Source organism: Zophobas morio, unplaced genomic scaffold (genome assembly GCF_036711695.1).
Source record: "Zophobas morio isolate AGI-343-1 ecotype UQ-CSIRO unplaced genomic scaffold, CSIRO_AGI_Zmor_V1 ptg000017l, whole genome shotgun sequence".
Taxonomy (NCBI): domain Eukaryota; kingdom Metazoa; phylum Arthropoda; class Insecta; order Coleoptera; family Tenebrionidae; genus Zophobas; species Zophobas morio.
Genome location: NW_026972122.1, coordinates 14,799,589 through 14,821,840, shown reverse-complemented (window position 1 = coordinate 14,821,840; position 22,252 = coordinate 14,799,589). Strand labels below are relative to the sequence as shown.

The window sequence follows — 22,252 nt, the reverse complement described above, 5'->3', positions numbered from 1 at the left end:
TTACAACAAATTGCTCAGCATAAATAAACTAATGCATTTAATTGTTGGGAATCTTGAAACGTATTAGTACCGGACATTAAATTAAGCAACTTTTGAATATCATTTGATTTTTTTTACAAAATGACTAGTTACGACAGCAACGATGGTTTGACATGATTGTGAAACTGAGACAAAAACTGATTGCAGAACATGTAAACTTGGACAAATCCATCGTAAGTTGAATTATTAGTAAATTTAAGCAAGAGGGAACAATCAAAAAACGATTTAGCCCTGGTAGAAAAATGTCAGTTCTGGTGAATAAAAAGATAATAGGATATAGCAGGACTGCACCTACGACGACTGCACCTCAAATAAAAAAGGAGTTACAGTTGACAAATATCCCACAAGAACTTTCCACAGAAGGTTGTGTAGTAAAGTTGTAAGACAGAAATTTATTGAACTCAGTAAATGCCAGATTTCATCCAAAAAACACAAAGTCGGTGCACACGTTGTTTAAACGTAACGTTGCAGTATACAATGTGCCCAAATTTATTGCGAAATAATATCAGATATGTAGAAAAGAACTAATGTGCAATAATTTATTAATATGAAGTCAATGAAGAATCAAATGAAAATTGAAAAAGAGCATCATAAAAACAATTAAATATTTGAACAGACACAAACGTTGTATTAACTTTTATACATTTCATTCAGAGATTTGGTCTTGTGTCATTTTCAAATTGTCAATGTTTGTCAAAAATACTACTTAACATTTTTTAAAATCTACCTGTAATCACTCTGGTGTAGGTACATTATCTCATAAAATTCTCATTTCGAATTCAAAACTTTCAAATCAGGAAATTTTAGTCCTTGCCTACTTGCAGATGCAGGTAAAGATTGTCCAGAATTATATGAATTTTATGGACTCCCAACGTTAATTTATTTTACAGCCCAGGCGTCAATTCTATTGTACAGGTAAAGAACCTGTCAGGGGAAAGCCGATGTTTTCTGTACCTGAGTTCACCCCGCTCTTCAGCTGTACAATAAAATTGACAACAGGGCTGTAAAACAAATTAACTTTGGGAGTCCATAAAATTCATATAATTCTGGACAATCTTTAGTTGGGTTTTCTGGAAGTTGTGGGTAGGGAAGCACTGCGATCGGCTTGAGAAATAGGTACGCCAAATGCAGCGAAACTTACTTCCATAGATTACGACATAGAGATCTGTAGAACATATACCGATATTTTCGGTAACTCACCACCAGGGGACAGCGCCTCTCGAACTTTTAGAATTGACTTTCCGCAACTGCCAGAATTGGCATGCAGACGCCCCCCTTAATAATTGGCATCGCCGTTCTGAAGTGGCCAGCTCAGTCAGTGGATTTAAATACCATTCAGCACATTTGGGACGAGGTAAAAAGACAATGTGTAGGTAAAACATTTTCAACAAGAAAAAGAATTAGTTGAAAACATAGAAAGCATTTGGAAAAGAATTGGCCAACAAATCATTACGAAGTTGATTGATCCATGAAACCAATATGTCGTAAAGTAATGTGATTTTTGTTTACAGTTCGACAATACACTTTAAAAACATGCTTATTTTATGTCATCTGTACTAACACCTCACAAAAAAATCTATCTCTTTTGTTTTGGTCATTCTATTTTGAAATTAATTATATTTTTGGAAAGTTGCTTAATTTATAGATGTCCAGTAGTGTATAGTATGTCTGCAGCTAGTTTTATTGGTTACCTAAGTTTAACATCCTTTCTCGATAAAATTGTGACAAAGTTATATAATCAAGTATATACATATCATATGCCATTTTCTACCCACAGGATTTACCTAGTTCGAATATCGGGATAATATGAGATGGAAAACAACAAGAACCTTCTCCTTTTGTGTTGATATAACTCAACATTCCTGTTAAAATAGATTTTGGTCAAAGATGTACCTTTCACGTTCCTACATATATATCAGTTTTATGCACCCTCTATCTAGGAAGAGAGAAGATCTAAAAGAATATTAATAATGACAACCAGTCTTTCTACTTATATATTATGACTTGTGGTAATAAATACGAAAGTCATTCCACAACCAACCTTGATACCAGATCATTTATACAAGTACTAAAATAAATAACGTGTATCATATTTGAAAGTTTAATTAATAATAAAAATAGTATTTGCAACACATGACCCCTTGCGAGCAAAGACAAGAATTCCACAAAAAAGAAAAACGATATTTTTGAAAATCCCAGTAATAAAATAATTAAGAATCCAATATTCTCAATAGTTCCCTCAAGAGTGTGACTACTTTTTAATGCAACAATTATTACTTTATTTCATAAATTAAACTGTAAAAATTTATAATATGTTTTACGTTTAAACAGCGAGCTGAATGCACCTAAAAAATTCTCCGGTACAAGCTGAGCATACCACAAATTGTATAAAGTGTGTTAATATAAAGAAGCCCGGAAACGTTACCATCAATTTTGAATTATACACCCAGTGAAGAAGACTTAATTAAATCAAATATTAAAACAATCCTTCCTCACCAGCAACAGTCGAAGTAGCTTGATTAAATTGTGTTGTATGTTTTGAAATATTTACCTATTCCATCGATTCATCCCATGCTCCATTTACATAGCACGCAATTCCACTTTTTGAAATTATGAAACAGGATCTCGTTGCTTATTGAGATTTGCGGTTTAACGTCTCACTTCACGACGAAAACCAACTTATTTGTTTTCTTATTTCGGTTTATTTTACCGTAGATTGCGTAAGGCAGAAAATCTACAACTTTTCAGTGTGACCATTTTGTAGATATGCCACCGTTGTTATCCAGAATTAGCAATAAGCCTTTGAAAGAATTCTTCTATGTGCATGCTTTATCCTAGCTTAGCATAAATTATGGCGAAACGCAGTGTAAAATAGCGTAAGAATCCTTTTCGCAAACGACATATAAAAAAAAACTTATTTTAATTTTAAGGTTCTTGCCAACAATATTCACAGCCGATAACTCCCAAATTAACATTTGTATGCAAAAAAAAAAAGGAATATACTAGTCGCCAAAAGAATTGAATCATTGTTCTTAACAGGTGACTAACTTTGGAACATTTTTCCTTCATAGTTTGCCACCTCGTTTTTACAATTATCATCATGAAGCAAACATAAACTGAGAAAAACTAAACAGCATTATACGCTTTCTCTCGAAGTTACACTATCCTACAGTTAGGGTTATTTCAAAAATATTGGAAAGAAATTACGTTAGTAGCGGTAAGAATAAACATTAGAAAGATAGATCATCATCTTAGATCCAAAAAGAGAACAATACTGGAACTATTACTTCCCGATAAAAAAAATTATGTGATGAGTCAAAGTCCTCCCTTGGAAATGACATAAAAAGGAACAAATATGACATGAGGATTAGAATAAAAAAATAAATTCCAAGTATTGGAAGGAAGAGGCACGTAGTTGTGTAGATCATGCCGGCAAAACCCTGGACATAACACTTAAACGATTGCGAACATTTAGAACAACATTTTCAACCACTGCACAGGTACGCTTCGGAGGAATAATCAACTGGAAGAGCCCGCTAAACGTGTACCGTTTTCGGCTAGTTCAGAACAAACCATCGCGTAACAGACTGTAAAGTGAGCGTTTTATTTAATAACCGCGGAGTGAATAAAATTACAACGTGAGAATCTCTTTCGCGAACAACATGCAAATACTTAAGATTCCCCACGCGCAATAATCCAACCGCTATTTTCGTCGCGGACAATTCCCCAAGAAAGTGTCATGTACATTTACCTCGTATAGTCCGTTTTGCAGAGGATCATTCCACCTTTTGTGAAGCACGATGTCCCGATGTCTGCTAACATAGCCGCGCAACACGAACACTTCAAACAGCTATTGTGCCAATAGCGATCTAACGCGTGCAGAAGGAAACGTTCCACTATTTTACCACCGCACCCTGCACATACTTTCACCGTGCCGTTATTATTGTTATTATTGATATTTGGATTATGATGCTGATGATGAGGACCATCTGATTGTGGGCCGCCGAACGGGGGGTGTGGGTGATGATTGTGAGGGTGGCCATCATGGGGACCGCTGGGATGACCTGCAACAGAAATAAACAGTCAGTAGATGTGTCTAGGCAAGCAAAACATTGGCACAATCTCTAAAATGTGCCACGGGAATAAAGTGATAAATAATTCGTCCTTCGAAAAATAAAAATTATAATTTTAAATTTATACAAAGGGATAGAATTTCTAAGTATGTAGAACTCGATGCAGACACTGATACAGCTCTAAGTCGACTCCTATTCATTAAACTACCATAAGAATTTTAGCAAACGTTGTTACTTAGCCGTCCAAAATGAACATGAAGAATCGCAATGAAAAAGTACTTGGTCTAGTTAGTGAGAGAATGACCCGTAGTGACTCAAATTAGTCGTCTACTCTCAACAATATAAACTCATTTCGTCCTCAGTTTTATGCTGAATCTAGGGCCACAAAGATCGGTTAACATATTTATGTAGAATTGACGCGAGTATTTCAGATTGAATTTCGCCATTTTCCGCTAGACGAGTGTGTGTTAAATGTAATACGTATGGCTCTCCTAGTTTCAAAAATTTAATAATGAAAATAAGACCACCATAATTTTAACGTCAATTGAAATTCAAATTTTTATCTTACAGGAAACATCACGTTATGAAGAGACTAATAAATATAGCTGACCATCCAACGTATTTGATTAAAAGTAAATGAAATTTTAAGAAGATGGATACTACTTCAAGATTACAACCACGGTTAGCTATGGTGTTTTTTCTTTGTCTTATAACGGCTTTGTTTGCTCTATTCGGACCTTTTAAGGCATTGCAGGAACTCTATTGTGAAATCGCTTACTCTCGTATCTCACTAGGGAAAGTAACGAACTGTAGAAATATAGTACTAATTGATGGCATGAGTTGTTAAGGCAATGTCGCCTTTCATCGAATTACTGTTAATGTCAAGTCGTTACTCACTCACATTAAAATTACAATTTTGATTTTTTTTTTGTGAAAATCTGGATGCCTAGAGTCAAAAATCAAGTAGGATGTCACTTTATAAAATATAAATAACATCAACACATATGACAGACGACACACGGATGACAAACGACAGACACAGAGACGGAAACGGGAGATCTATTTTTTGACAATCAACGGGCCATGGAAGGTCACAAAATATCATCCGATGATCAATGTATAGCTGGCATCTACCATTAGAATATAAAGATATAAGAAAAGGGACTCGGTCCTTAAATATCCAATGACAGAACTACCGAAGAAATTTCATTACACATATTTAACTTTAAACAAAATTTCGAGAAGAGTTTTCAAACACAGTATACCTATTTCGACACTGAATAGTATGCCTAACAAAAAATGTGTACCTTATATAAAAACTGAACTGCACTGTATATAATATGAACAAATTTATTCATATTTAGTACAACCTAGTAATAGCGTAATAGCAGTTTAAACATACATTTTTCAAATCAAAATAATACAGGAAAGCGTTAACAGTTAATTTGAATAAAACCATGGTTAAAAGGTGGTAATATTGTGTTTTTTTCAGATTGTTATCTTGAAAACGCTGCTGGCCAAGGAAACATATCATCCATCGGCTAGGAAAGTAAGAAACTGTTGCTTTTACACTTATTAACGGTATATCCTAAAGCAGTGATCCCTCGTAATGAGCTCATAGCTTTAGATAAAACGAAATCGTTTTCAGTTATAATATATTAAGTGCATCGCAATGTTATCGATAATTTTGAGCAACAATAACTCGAATGCTTGTTGCATTGAAAACGCACGAGTGCTTTAGCACGAGTGCATTTTTCTTAGGCAACAAGCATGAGAGATTATTGTTGTTCAAAATTATCGATTTCATTGTGATGCACGCAATATATTCAACAGATTATTGCAAGAACAAACATTTTAAAAATAATTTTATAATGATTTACGAAGTAGTTTGGTGTGCGATACTATGGCGACGCAAGTAAATAAGAACAGCCATTTTGCAAAATTTGTGTGGGTTTAAAAAACCATGTCCAATTTTCGTTTTGGTCGTAACACGCCAAAAGAAATTGATGATTCTATTACAAACATTACGCCGCTAAATACGAAGAACTCACGAAATTCAATCTGGAGGCAATTTGAGAAGTTTTGCGGTGAACGCAAATATGTTTTTGATGGAAACACTTCCACGGAAAAACTAGCATTCATCCTCAAAGATTGGGGGTACAATATGAAAAAAGTCGATGGTAATGACTACAAAGAAGCAGTAATAAAAACGATGTGGAATGTAACGGCAAAGCAGTTGCAAGAACTGTATTTCAATAAATTTGGTATAAAGTTTGATCCTTTTGTTGACCTGGAATTCAAGGGTAGTAGAAATGCACGCGACGCAAAACGCCGGAACCTACAAATACAACCGGAAAAACGCAAAACTAGTTCCTCAATTTTGACTCTAGAAGAATACAACAAGATTCTAAAGATTTATAACGAAGACACGCCAGATGGTTTACAGAAAATGTTTTTTTATGTGGCTGGATTAGAATTAGCTTGGAGGGGATGTGAAGGTGTTAACGTTACTATCAAACATTTTAAGGAAGAAAGTGATAATTGTGGTTTGCCTACGGGGCGAATAGAATACAATTGTATTTTTTCCAAAACAGCTCAAGGAGGTAGCCATAAATTAACAGACAGCAAATGGCTTGCAACAAACACCACAGATCCTAGAATTTGCCCTGTTAGGTAATTAAATACTGTTTCAAATACAAAATAATAATTATTTTATTATTTAAGGCTCTACAAAAAAATGCTGAGCAAGAGAGGTAAACATATAACCACCGATCGTTTATTTTTAACGCCAAATCCTGCATGGAGAGAACCTAGTTCTGTAGGATGGTTCAAAAATTCACCCGTTGGAAGGAATGAAATGGGGAAATGGACAAGAACCGCCGCAGAAGAAATAGGCATCGACATAAAGAAAAAGAAGATTAGTAATCATTCATTACGGTCAACTGCAGTGTCGCAACTTGCAAAAGCGGGAGTCGGTGAAGAACAGCTTATAAAGATTACCGGTCATGCCAATACTTTCTCCATCAAACCATACCTTCAGCTCGATGGAGATCATCATTATCAAATGATTGACAAATTACGCGCCAACTCAACGGCTATGGAAGAGTCTAATAACAAATCCACAAATTGCGCACCGTCTGCTTTGGTACAAATGTCTAAAAATATAGTTACTACTTCACCAAGCACACAAACCCCTGTAAATTACTACAACTGTACCATAATTAATTACAATTCTTAGTTTCATAATTAAATATTTGGTTAGTAACCTCTTGTTTTTTTTTGCAATTAACTGGTACTTGCTTATCTTATAGTTGGCACATCTGGCTAGTGATAATTATCGGTAGTGGTAATTGCACAGTGTGCAATTATCACGTAATTGTATGCTGATTGGTTGAATTTACAAATATTGACGCGTTTGATTGGTCAGTTGACATCATGTGACATGTGAGTGCAATAATCTCTATAATTATTACTAACGCCATGACGCAACATTTTTAATGCATATCCGTAACTCAGATGACTTAAACTGGACATGAGTAATTTCAAACAATCGCCAACAAAGAATATAGGCAAACAACGTAGCGTACGCCAAAGTACTGTACTTTTAAACACACATATTTGATTATGGAAATTCTCATTACTAAGTAATTATAACCACGTAGTTGTGCAAAAATATTCGCTACTTTTACTTAAGCTAGGGTTAGGAAGTGAAACTAGTACGTAAGCAACTGCCATGCAAAACTCCCTTAACAATGAAACGAATATGATCGAACAATATTAATTAGCACACATCTTTATGGTGATCTCCTCCTAAAGCGAACCAACGAGAACAGACAGTGTTGACGTTCTCATTGTGCGAGTCCTCCCAAGGTAAGAAGTTCTCCTCAACGGATGTCCTACTTTAGGCTCAAAACTCGAATAAAAAATTGGACGAAAAGGAAGTATTGGTTATTTTTCTTCAATATTTTGCTAAGTATGCTACGACATTTCCATACTCATGAACTTTTTTGGTATGACCTTAAATGTGTGGTGTGCTTCGTAATAGAATTTATACGCATTAATTCTTGTTGCCTTTTCATTGCATTGAAACAAAATTCCGTTAATATTAACTTACACTTGGAAAAATTAATTATACACATTTCAAGCAGATAGTGTACTGATTTTAAAGTGATGGAGCTGCCTTTTGTTCAGCAGTCTGGATACACAATAAAGCCCTGCAGAGTCAGAGATGAACATTAGCAAAGAAAACACTGGCTGCCAAAAACATCTCTTATAAAAGAATAAAAAATATAAAACCAGAACTTCCTGTAAATCGAAAACACGTTTAATTACAGTCACTTCATTCGCATTAAACAACCTAATAAGAAGGTGAATTGTTCAGAATTATTGAAAAGAATTTTGTGCCATGAATGTAGAAACTTATGCTAAATAAATACAGAAACGACAACATTTACAGTTTATTGAAAAGTTTGAAATGAGAAGAAAATACTTGACACCTTTTTAATGAACAGTGTGGACCAGCTTACGTGGAATATAATTGCAACAAAAGTGGGAAATATGACTAACAAAAAGGTGGAGTCTCATTGCGAATATCCCAGAGATTTGCACTCGGACCAATTCTATCTACAATTCTATAATGTCTCAGTCTCCAAGTAATATTTCAATAATAATTGTAGAAAATAGAAAATTATTAAAATGAAATTCATAATACAACAAACTAATGATCGGTTTAAGAGCCACAAAATGAGACTGAGGAAGAGATACTTTAAATTTTTGGTACGGAAACCAAACTAAAACTAAATTTACACATTGTTAAAATACCAAATAACCTTATATCATTTTCAGTTGGAAGAGTCAAAAAATGGTGACTCATATAATCATACTAAGCAAACTCTTATTCCATAAGCATTCTATCTAATTCTAATATGGGAACGAATACAGATGCTGCACTGTTGGAGAAAATAATGTATGTGGTTTCAATTGGCAAGATTGCTATAAAGAACACTAACAAATATTAATACTAACCATTCCAGTGATCATACTATAAGAAAGTAAAATATGTCAACCTTCATCAAGTGCGGTTTAAACAACACAATATATGCACACAAGAAACACAACAGGAACAGGACCTATGGAAAGAACAAATTATATAACAGGACTCCTCAGAAAGCAAAAAAATGTCCTTGACATGCAGTGCAAATTTCATAGACAACAGCATCTCTATAAGTGACAAACTACTTCTAAAATATGACAAGGAAGTCCACCGTGACTGAAATTTACTGTTGGCCAAGAGTAATTAAAAATTGTTAATCAGTTTAAATATTTTTTTATCCTTTTAGCTTTCAGTACTTTTATAAAAGTATGTTGAATTTAACAGTAAAAAAAAATTCTGAGCAGGTCCCGACTAAATACGTGCGTACAAAAAAAAAAAAAACAACACATAGACCATTACCTAGAGGACCTATTCCGTGTCCATTTGACTGATGCATGCGCAGTTGAGGTCCTCCAGGTCCCGGATGAGCGTGGTAGTTGTTGTTGTCTGGCGACGGAGGGTGCGGAGACGTCAGCTCCGGACCTCCGTAGGAGTGGTAGTGAGGGTTCATAGCGGCTAGGGCGCTGGCTGCCAGTTTGCCGGTAATAGCGCCTTCAGGAGCGCCCACTTTTAACACAAAAATGATCTATCCAAGAACTTTCACGATATCAGAACTCTTGCAAAGGATCTCACCACCCACCTGGAACAGAACAACCCTTGTTACACAACCCTTATTAAAGACTGATTCATATGTTCGCTCAACCTTCGGAAATGTATTCAATTTATTATAGCGAACCGCAACCTTTCTAGACTCCTCGGAACTTAAAAAAATAAGCTTCTGGCATAAACAAGAAAACTCACAAGTAAAAGTTAATTAACTAAGGCCCAAACAAGTGTCAAATTTTACGAAAGTATACCCTCATGTTCAACGCTTTTCACCGACATTTCAAATTTCTTGTCAAATATGGAGCAACCATACCGGTTTATTTGGTTTTTTGAATTCATCAATGAAATTACTTACAAAAATAACCCAACTGGCGGCTTAGATTAAAGAAATAAACACTTTTCATAAAATATGAAAAACTTAGAGCTATTGGTTTTGGTATCATATAATGGTTCTATTTCGAAATGTAACGTTGCTTCCAGTGGAGTATCTCAGGGGTCTAAACTAGGACCCCTTCTTTTATTCTTATTTATGAACGACTTGAACTTGTCTATTTCTATCTCTTGCAAATCGCACCTTAGAAAAATCGTCTGCCGACTTGTTTTCTAATTTTGGAACTCGAACTCCAACCTTACGGAACCCGTCTTTTAATATAAGTATTTTTATTAATGTATATATAACGTTAGAACTGCGCAGGACAAAATTATAGAACTGAAATACTTATACCGACTATTGCATAATCAAATCGGGTGTTGTTGTATAACAGGATAGTTGAATTTTTTTGTACCAAGACTATCTTCTCGTATATACCTAACTTTTTATGTAGATTCATTCAATCCGAGTGTATTGGGAAACTCTCCTGTCTCATTTACATGTGCTTCGTATAATCGTCAATTGTCGTCTAATTTTAGGAATGTATTTTAGAAATATCTGTGTGTATATGGTAAAACGCTAACCAAAATTGGTTAGCGCTTTAGCATTCCCACCAATAATGTGATGACGTCACCTCAAAATTTGTATAGTAAAAATAGAATATTCCTACACTTGTGGTATATGAATCTGTCACGACTTTTTACCCTAGATATCCAGATGTTTAGAAAAAATACAAAAAATTACAGTCTGATTTTGAAACTGCAAAACACAATGCTCCAAAATCTTGCAAGAAAGAAATTGGCTTTAAGTATTTCAATATTTGAATATTCCAAATCAATTAACAAACTGATTGTTTTGAAAACCCGATAGAAATACACGGAGAAATCCAAATAATAACTGGCGCCGTGAAAGATTTAGGAAAACGAATGCAATGGCACCAAATAGAAGACGTTGGTTAAATAAGCCAGATAATTGGGTTGATTACTGCTGATGATAAAAAAGTTATCTACGTTTGTCCTGGACAGCACAAATGATACGAATAATAATTGACGACTTACAAACGTGAAAGAATTAGGGAAACGAATACCGTGCGACCAAATAGGAGACGTTGATCAAACAAGGCCAGATAATTGGGTTGATTCTACTCTTGTTAAAAAAGTTATTCAGACTTATTCCCTGCAGCATAATATGATAACTGAATGATCCGATGGAGTGACAATTTCAAGCGTAATTTTTAGCAACAATTTACAAGAAAAAATGTTGCATTTTTAAGTTATCTTTACGCAAAAACTTCACTAGATTGTGGTGTATTAAATTGACTAGTGTGATAGTATCCTCCTCAAAAAGAAGTTTATTTATCCTAGAAAGCACCTGTAAGCTGTGATTAATATCTACTACTAAGTATAACTAACTAATTTTCTCTTTTCGTTATTTTTAAATAAATTTTGTACGTATTTTCTCTCTTTTGCACATGTGACGGAATATCTAGGAATAATTCCACCACTAACTACTCGATTTAACGCGTTGCGGTATCGATAATAAGAAAGAAATAAATCAAAATGATTAAAATTCTTGCTGAAATTGTTTATTGCAGAACATACCAACCATACACATTGTTATGTCTATAATCGTAAATCTAGCCATAAAGTTACCATGGCTTGTTTATACGGTTCCGTTGGAAGCAAATTAAAAATAACGTGGTCCCGAAGAAAATAATACCAATATAACTCTCAATAATAACACCAACTGATCGCTGCAATATTATTTTCTCTCGGATAATTGGTATATCAACCTCTTGTTTTGTATCGTCTATTTTTAAACGTGAGCATGATTTATACACTACAAAAGCAAAGATATAAATCGGAAAAACTCATCCAGAGCAGACTTTTTCCTACCGGATTTATCTCCTCCGATTTATAATCAAATTAGCTCTTCGTACGGCGAAAAATTACCAGCGGATATGTTCATCATCAATTTAGCCAGTGTATGTTTTGGTTTTAAAAAGGGGTTGGCCGTTTCGCAAGCCGAGCGGCTTGGGTTATTTACGGACAAGTCCAAGGCTGTGTAATTTGTAGCTCCACTTACCGACATAATAACAGTTGTAAGGTGGTTTACCTACAAACTTATATTTTAGAGCCTGGGATTAAACTTGTGTTGGCTCTGACGCCAAGTCCGAGACCAAAAGAACACACCGGCCGGCAACGCCAGGGGCGGAACCGAAGACATTCAACAGGGTAATGATATTTCCGACATTTAGAACACATTCCAGCCCCCTTAAATTAGACTCTCAAAAGCTATTAAAGGGCTATCGAAAAGAAATGATTACGAAAACGAGAATCCTTCAGATTATAACTGTTATTAAAACGAAGGTAACGTCACACACAGGATGAATCTTAACGTCTGACAAGGTGTTATTTTCGGAAAAAGCTATCATTTTTTACGTTATAAGCTGACGTCTGAGTGCGGTTTTGATGGTGGAACAAGCAAATCTTTCGGATTCATTATTATCGTTCGATTTCTGGTCAAGTGTGTTAAATGACTGTAGCGGATTTCGGTTCGCTCTCTTTTGTCAATTAAATTCAGGCAGTCTGGGAAAGCACTTTATCACTTAAGCAATTATTTTTACGAGCTTGTTAAAACTACTAACTAAAACTCAAAATAACAAATGAGTACCTAAAGATGTAGTCAAAATTAAGAACTTATATTTTAATTCGATTTTAAATGAAAGCTGAAAATTATATTTCAAATTAGTCTTTTAGTTTAGTAACGAAGCAATTAAATACTGTGGTGACCATTTTATGTTAGCAGTACTTACAACAGCATTTGTTCCCGCATGAATTGCTTTGTATTGTTACGCCTAAATGTTTTTAATGTTTGCTTTTTTCGTAGAATACGTAAATTGATCAATTGTACGCTTCTATTGTTACACAAAAAACAGAACACAACTTGTGTAACACAAATCACTTCAATACTGCCGGAATAAAAAAAAATAGCATTTTTCAATGAATAATAGTATCAAGTACAATTATTTAAAATATTTAATATATTTTTTTATTAAATAGTAGATGTGTATGAAAATTTAAAGACACCTATCAGATTGCTTCGAAATTTTGATGCAAAAAATCATCAATCTCTACTAAAAAAGCAATTGTGTGTAGGTTTATTATTTTTTATTAATTATGTATTGTATATTATTAAATGAAGGTAAAAATTCGTCAATTTTATTGAAGCTGAAACGTCAAATGTCTAAACAAATAACATACAAGAAAGAAAAAAGGACGCATTCCAATATATGTTAGATTGTGTACACATTTCGATAGATTGCTACCTTACGTATGTATGAAAATAAAATAAAGTTTTTCATTCAATGGATTTCAGATTCAGAGTCATTTCGGCCCTGGAGTTTAATTCAGTCCGAATGAGAAAGTAACATCGATCATTAATTAAACCTCTTTTTTAATTCCTTGGTAATTAACATCCGGTTCGACACAGCACCTGTCTAATAAATAATCTGACTGCAAATTTCAATAATTCCAATTAGTTAAATACGACTTCAGTCATTGAAATTTGGTCTAATTATCGTAATTTTTTTCTGATTATAATAAAAGGGGCCCACGTAAAATTGAGGCAGCTCGATATAATTTGATTTGTATCGGGAAAAAATTGTAATATCCGCATGTTTTATTCACGCAATTTATTAAAAGGTAATTATTCTCGATTTCAATAATAAACAGACCCCAGCGATGGTATCAGCAAAGTCGATATATTCTCGTGGCATGAGAAAGCTATAAGCTCTTAGATGATCTTAATCAAATAGTGAATTAATCTTCATTAAAAGTAACTTAGGAACCATATAATGAACAATTAAAAGGAGCCGCCTCTCGTTTTCCTTCCCGCAAGTTTATACTTTGCTTCAAGATTTTAGTTTCATTGGCGTAACAAGTGGGATCTCGAGAGATTTGCTCGCCGCCTCTAATTCATTTTACTCCTTTCGTCTTTTTTATTGGAATTTACACAGTGTTCCAAGGAAGGATTAGTTCGAATTACCGTAATAATTTCACGTGTGACGAGTTAATTGCTTTGTAGGTGTCCGTCGGGGCAAATTTCATACGAAATTTAATTACAACTTAATTTTTCGGTGTTAAAATAATATCTAATTTTCCTTTTTTACGGACAGGGTGCGCTTTAAAAAGCAATTACCTTCCCCTACACTGTAACATAATTACAGTTCCCTATTCGGAAAAAAAATCGGTCCCTTCTCGATGAAATAACCGTTCGTTCCCACCCCTAACTGTAATAATTTCTACGCCCCGGCCCTTACTGCTCAGATTGTAATGCAATATTGCTTATATTGTAATTCGTTGCAATTTATGTTATTTAATCATACATATGCTAAAGAATTATGAAATACGGTTCGACGCATTTCGTGTCCTTTATTAAAAATCGTCAAAACTGTACGTAGAAAGTACACAGTTCATTTTACGTATTTTTCAGAACAGCTAAAATAAACTAAAAACTAGAGTTTTCAATACCCATTAAATAAGCACATTTCCTTTATCCATTGAAGAATACATAAAAATGGATTGTTTCTGCCTGAAAGATGCTTAAATTCATCAGGTGACTTCATAGGGTTTGAAAATTATCATCAAAATTATTTTGTTGGATAGTTTATGAAAGTTATGAAAGTCGGAAGAAGGGCAGGTTGAAAATCAAACAACCGTCAACCGTGACCAATATTTAGAAATGTAGGATTAACCAAACGTTTCTGTAAACAATTTTTACTTTATTTACACTTTACCCAACTCCATGAAATTGCCTTCGAATGGTTTAATAGCCAGTCGGCTGATTCCTATGAAACGAATATTCAAAAGCCTAAATTTGCGATACTTTTTAAAGGCCCAAAGGAACTTACATTTTACGTACGTAATTACGTATTATTTTAAATAAATTACTGTTTGTTTAATATAATATTGTACTATAATCTCTACGTCGATATTTCAATAAATCGTTGTATAATTTATCTTCATCTACACCATGCTTATTTAATAAACTTCAAATTTCATTAATTAAAGCCTTGATAGTAATTTAATTAAGCCATGTTAGAAACATTAGCATAGAAAAGGCAATGAGTTCTATATACTGTAATGTAAAAGGTGTTCAAAAAGTTTCACGTTTGAATCGTTTTGAATAGATGTATTAATAGTAAACCATTATATTAAACATTTACAGTTTGATTTGCCATGGTTGAAGGAATTAATGAAGATAAATTCGCTTGAAATTGTTTCTGATGTATTTTGTACACAATGCCTTTTAAAAAGCTGGACGTAATATAGATACGTGCTAAAAACTTTGGGTCGTATTAATACGTTTTCTAACAAGAATTTTCAAATGAACTTTGGTAGAATGTTAAACTAGCAGTTCATAATTCACTTTCAATTATTTTACATAACAAAATAATTACGGAATTATAATAAAAGAAATAAGTACACTAAATTATTTGATATGACGAATAGATGTTTTAGTACATATTTGTATTATCTTTTTTTAAATTGATTGACGTAGATTAATAATTGCGTATTTTGACGATCCATTGCATATTTTTTTAAGTTTGAGCATATGTGTGCATGTTTGCGTATGTTTTGCTTTGTCAGTTGAAAAAAAAAAATCGAAACTACCTATTTTCCTCAAATACTCGTACAATCTGAAGTTAGATCTCCTATTGTCGTAGTCAGCACGTCTTACAGGTCGCCGTAAGTGGTTTATTAGGAGACAATAAAATTTATTTATGATTTCCGTTTTTTTGGCGAAAGTCTAAGAACATCTGAACATTTAGGTTTTTCTGGTATTTTTCTAAATAAATGTACCTGCAAATTTGTTTGTTGCAGTTTACATTAGTCAGTTGGATTGATCAGGGTGGTTTTTCTTAAGTCATAAAAGTTTAACTAAGTAGGTATATTAAAACCGAGCATCCAGTGTTTCATACGTGATACTGACAAGTAAAGATGGGGAAAATAATTTGACAAAATATTTCAAATTTTTATCCTGAACTTATTTAAACTAAATACCATTATAAAAAAAAATGTCAAAATCTCCACGAACTGTCGCAAATTTTCTTGAAACAATCTCTTCCCGGAACTTCCAAAAAAAAAAAATAGCAAGTATTTAATTCAGATTTATATAAAGCGATGCTTAGTGTCAATAATCCCCTTAAAAAGTTGCAAGACCCTTGTTTCAAAGCGTTTTTAGAAAAATATTGTAAAAATGTTATACCGGACGAAAATACGCCGAGAAAAAAATATGCACCAGATATTTAAAATGAGATTATTTCTAATACCTATTAAAGAAATTGTAAAAACCCAATTCATACATTTTCTAGTGGACGAAACTTTTGATGGTTGCGGGTGTTTTATGGGTCTACTGGTACAATATTTAGGTGAAAAGGGGGTTAGTAAATCTTATTTAATTAAGCAAAAACCACCAATCTTCCATGAATTCATTTCTTTCTAATGTTGTTCCGACAGAGAAGATTTTAATTATGTTGTCCGATGAAACAGCATATATGATTAAGGTCGGTCAATAATTTAAACTTTTATATTTTAATTTGATTCGCGATACATGTTTGGCGTCCGGATCAAATAGAGTTGCTGAGGAAATTTGGCAACAATTTCAAACAGTAAATTCCTTAATAAAAAAAAAGATTTTTTGCACTCATGACCTTTTTTGATAGCTTTCGCGCATTCACCAGAGTGCGGGACGTCGAACTTCCCGCACACGTGCATTTAACTTCCCGTTGCCATGGTAACCTTAAAATACTCGGGTAGTGTCAACATTGTGACGTGTTGACGGCGCTGTCAATGGCGTTGTTTATAAATAACTCACAGTTAATCTCTTCAGTTTAAAGGTTTATTCGTCGCAAAAAATATTGTACACAACACGTTCGTGAGCCTGCTTCCCGCATTCACGCAAATGCGGCACTCCCTTCGGTCGTGCCTCAAACAAGCGTTCATGCGGGAAGCAGGCTATCCCGAACTAGTTGCGTAAATTACTATTAAAATTCTTAGGTGAGAACTGTAGTGTTGCGGCAATATATCATCAAATGTTCAAAAAACATTCTTTATTAAACGAATTAGCATTTATTAAAGGGAATTATCAGTTTGTTCGGGGAAGATTCCAAAACTAGAAACAGAGTGCATGCTCTTAATGGAATCTGTGTAATTAATGAAAAATTTGTCTGCCAATATTTGGAATATTTCAGGAAAAATAGGCGATTTCATAAATAAAAGCAAAAAAGGTACTTAAGGTTACAAACTCTTAGAATGAGTTGAATTTTAAGTGGCGAATCACTAGATTTAAATCCGGAGATTATTAGTACAACAGAAACAGTTTTTGTTCATACAGAATCTTACTGACACATAGTAGACAGAATTTAACAATGGAATTTGGGAAAAATCTTATTAATTGTAACAGCAAAAAAAATGTGTAGGTTATAGTGTAGTAAGTATTTATACTTTATATAAAAATATGTTATAGGTAATAAATGCAATTATAGATATTTCTCGGATTTTTTATTTGTAGTTTATCGTTCGTTCTTTTCGAATCGCCGGGGGTAAATTGCATATGTGCTCATTTATGCTTACAACAAAATGGACAACATTTTCAGCATTTAGTGTAGATAATTTAGTTTCAACTTTTATTAAAAAGATTTTTTAACGAGTATCTACTAACTTTCTTAATTTCATTCAAATGATTTTCGCGATATAAATACAAAATCTTTAAAATTTAACAATGACGGTATTTTCATATAATCTTCTAAGAAGTGGGTAAAAGTACCCGACCACAACAGATGCTAATTCAAGCCAAATCACTGGAAAAATTAGATATTTGCACATGCGATGGTAATAGGAGCGGCACGGTAAGTTTTAATGGGAAGAACGAGGTCACAAAAGATGTCCGGGATGAAATCATAGATGAACAGTTTATCGTTCTCAAGAAAATTCGTCAGTAAATATAACGAAAGTAGTCGAAACCATCAGGAAAGTTGAGCTTCAAGTCTGAATCTAAAACAGTAAGATGACGATTATAATACTTCAAATTGACAAAAGGCGCCCATAGTATTAAAAAGGGAAAAATTATTTACAGTGGAAAATAAAAATTCTAAGTTATCATTTCATTTCTTTCGTTCATGTTCCTGTTAAATGCATTCAACTTTAACATAGCGCACATCAAAATGTCTACTTTTTTATTGTATTGCCTATTTATTTAATGTGCGGACCTTCGAAATTAAAAAAGAAATTAACTATATAGTAGTGATTTTCCAAGGGGTTAGATGCTGCTTGATTTATTTCAACAGCACACTCCAGTCTCTATGCTCCCTTGGCACAATTTTATTTGGAACCTTTGAATTTTTGAAATTAAAATTACATTGTTGTTAAAACATCGTGCTACCTGAATTTAACTTGCATTGTTTAAATTTCACAATTTTGAATTCAGCAACTATTGCAGCTACTACTAGAACGTATACATATGCTAAGGAATCCTCAACAAGTATCTTTATGCCCTCCTAACTATATGTAGAAACTTGTTGTCTTACTTCCGGTTCAAAATTTTTAACAAGTATTACCTCTCATTCATAACATTTTAAACTGTTTGAGGAAAAAGTGTGAAAGTTTTATGTCTCGATTGCTCTGTTATTATCTTTATCCAATAGTATAAAAGGCCGACATGTACACATAATTTCAAATTCAATAAATCACTCGTCACCTTAACCGTTAGAAAAGAAATAATAAAAGTGAAAATTTCTCAACACCGAAAGAACAAGCCACTTACAAAACGCATAATTATCCCCTGCCGCACTAACACGAGAACAAAGCCATTCAAAAATAATTAAAAATAGTCCAACCACTCATGCACGAAAATAATTACACACACGTTCACAAACACAAAACCGTATACATAGCACTCGGTTAGGTGGCGAGCGAATGTCTGAAAAAACACGCGAACACTCACGCCGCAAAAACCTGAAGAGTTATTCGAAGAGGAACTAAACTGGTTGACACAACTAAGGAACAGATTAGATCTAATCGCTAAACATTTTATTGGCGAAGTATCCGACGATCATCAGAATGGTAACCGACCGGCGTCGCGTCCGTAGACCTCGAAAGGGAGAGCGGTATTGGAAAGCAATTTGTGAATTGTGGAACTTGAAGACTACAACAGGGGATGCCACCCCATTAGGATGGCTGGGAATGTGGTGGGGGACGCTAACCATAGACTGGGTATCGTGAGATACGACTTTGGGGCTTAAACGATACCCGTTAAACTTATACCTTCAATTTGTCTGCAGATCACCTATTGGATAATTGAAACTAAGCCGAGCACATGATGCACGTGAACGCTAAATTAGGAGACTATTGGTAAACATGATCAAATAACGCTGATTGATGCGTTATGAACACGATTTTCAAAAGTCTAGAAAGTTATCTACACTGAACTCGGTCTGTTTCATTGGGAATTTTTCTGAGAAATAGCAGGTAGCAACTGCAAAACCAGTACAATACAATAGTACAGTGTTAAGTCGAAAGTAAAGTATGCATTTGAAATCAAATGAATTTTCTGTTCACACTTGCAAAAATTTGACGACGTTCTCTAAAAACCTTTTTAAAATAAGCAAAATAAAATGCTTCTATTCTGTGTTTTATTAATCTACTCTATTTTTAACATTACGCACATTGGTTTTTTGAAAAAAATTCAAAATCGTAATCAATATTTAACAATTTGTCTTAAAAAATACAACGCCGATTTTCATGAATATGGGTAACTGCTAAACAGTCTATTTAACCATTCCAAAAAACTGATGACGCCGTCTAATTTTTTTAATATAATTAATGAAACAGTTTAATGATTATACAAAAACTTGCATCAATCTTGATATATTTCCCCCTCAATAAATACTTCAGCTCAGCATCACAAATTTTTATTAAGAATATCTCGCTTCTGACAAACAGCATAAGAGTATAACGTACTTTACTTATAGCATTGTTTAAGTATTTTTATGGGTGGCGTCTGGTTCGGTTTCGCCCAATACTAAATACATTGAAAACATCGTCGTAGTTTCCGGAATTGCATTTTTAAAATACTGAAATCTCCAACCAAGTCAGAATCTAAGTTAACCTGCATTCTGCTACCGCATCACAGCTCGTTTAATGCCGATTTCTCGTTTCAATAGATTTTGACTTTTCGCGAGTTATTTACCTCAGTCGTGGATTTTTTAATGTTATAAATGGTATCAAAAGAAAGCTGACACTTTTCCCCAGGGGACCTCCTATCTCAGAATGTAAAAAGCTTCAGCACTTCGTCAAAAAATGCATCAATGTGCCGGTTAAAATGTGATGTAAAAATTGTTCAACTTTATAATTTTTTATTGTAAAAACTGCATACTAGATATGAATATAAATATGGAGGTCCCCTGGACTGAAGTTTGTTAATTCGAAATATAATTTTTTTAAAGCGATATATCTCATATTTTTAAAATGCAACTCGCGGAAACCGCGACGATGTTTTCAATGTATTTAGTATAGGGCTAAACCGAACCAGACGCCAGCCTTAAAATACTTAAACTGTGGTGTTACTGTTACCATATAAAATCAATTTTCAGAATAAATAAATTACTTAAAAAGTGGCATTTTTTTAAATTGACTGATTCTGCTCCAGAGGCGAAGGAAGTTCTATTTAAATAACTTTAGACCAGTTTTTTCAATAAGAAAATACGAATCAAGAAACTAATGAGGTTAATTTTCCAGTTCCGCTTATTAAAGGATGATATTACACGCACAATTAATAGATAATGAAACATCTCCAATATGATTTATGTTATTATTTTTCATTATCTGCCTTCATAAAGATTTCATGATTTTATGCGTTAAATTATCATTGTTCTTTATATGAACGAAAACATATTATGGCAATCTTTCATGCCTGGTTGGAGATGCTAATAGAAATACAATTAAGTACCTTAAAATTGAAATTCTATGGAATTAACGGTTTGAACTCTATCAATAAGTAAGTATGTAAAGGGTAAATGAGTCGATTTAAAATTAATTTATGTTTTATAATTATAATAATATTTTATGCATTGTCAGCACCATAAGTACAAAACTAGAGAGCTGGTCTATTATTTCCTTAAATTTTTACAACAGTGCTGCAAAAAATCTAGCAATAAATTAAGCAGGCGACCTCTCGACAATATATGATCGTCACCAACCGAGAAGCAAAAAGGGTGAGAAAGTCATTTTATTGTACACTGGAGGTGACTGACATGGAAGGAAAGGGCCGTACCAAGAAACAACCCACAGTAAAGCTTTATAACTTGCCCGGCAGTGCCATATGAAATAAAAACGGAATGGTCAGGTTAAGCAATTTATGGTGGATAGTTTACGAATAAACAAAGATTGTTAGAGGTTGTAAAGTTTAGGTAAATATATAGAAATATATTGGGCTTTTAACACTTAGCCACGATTCACACGGTATATCGTTGCTTCCCTGGTGGCCCATTTGCGAAATCCCCTGTTATTGGAGATGCGATTTGCGATACTCGAAGGAGTCGAATTAATAAGGAAGGGAAAAACCGGTGCCAATATTGAAGATAATTGGAACAAATTAGAGACAAGCTTTAATCGGAGCGCGACTCGTTCTTTTCCGAGGAAATTGAGTATTAAAATTAGGAAAAGCAATAACTTGAATAAATCAGACAAATAATAATTAAAGGAAGTCCGTTTAGAGTGTAGCAGAAGCCATTTAGCAACATTGGCATTTCAAATTAGCTTTAAAAATGTTTTGAAGAGCTTTAATAATTCCGGAGGAAATATAATTCTGTAGTATTATGCGGGTTTTTATTTTCCTGGAACGGAGCTATCCTGTTACATTATACTGTAACAATGGTAATTTGCAATCGCGGGATTGTTGCAGATGAATTCCGAATTTAAAATTGCAACTTTTTATTCCTACAGCTGTTGTTACGAGTTTAATTTAGTGGCTTGCTGCAATTTCATACATTGTCTTTAAATGGATACTCAC

The 22,252-nt window shown here is 33.8% G+C and overlaps 1 protein-coding gene across 2 annotated transcripts in view; it reads right to left on the bottom strand.

Annotated features, from left to right (window-relative positions):
- The window catches only part of LOC135130698 (LIM domain transcription factor LMO4.1), a 330,823-nt gene that overhangs the window by 93,617 nt on the left and 214,954 nt on the right, over positions 1–22,252 (bottom strand). For both annotated transcript variants that reach the window (XR_010280834.1, XM_064058137.1), the window contains exons 4-5: positions 9,565–9,844; positions 3,791–4,103 (exon numbers count right to left, since the gene is read on the bottom strand). Coding sequence is in view for 1 of the 2 variants with exons in the window: in XM_064058137.1 (XP_063914207.1) it covers positions 3,791–4,103; positions 9,565–9,715 (464 nt within the window). In the remaining variant the exon portion in view is untranslated. The remainder of the gene's footprint in view (positions 1–3,790; positions 4,104–9,564; positions 9,845–22,252) is intronic.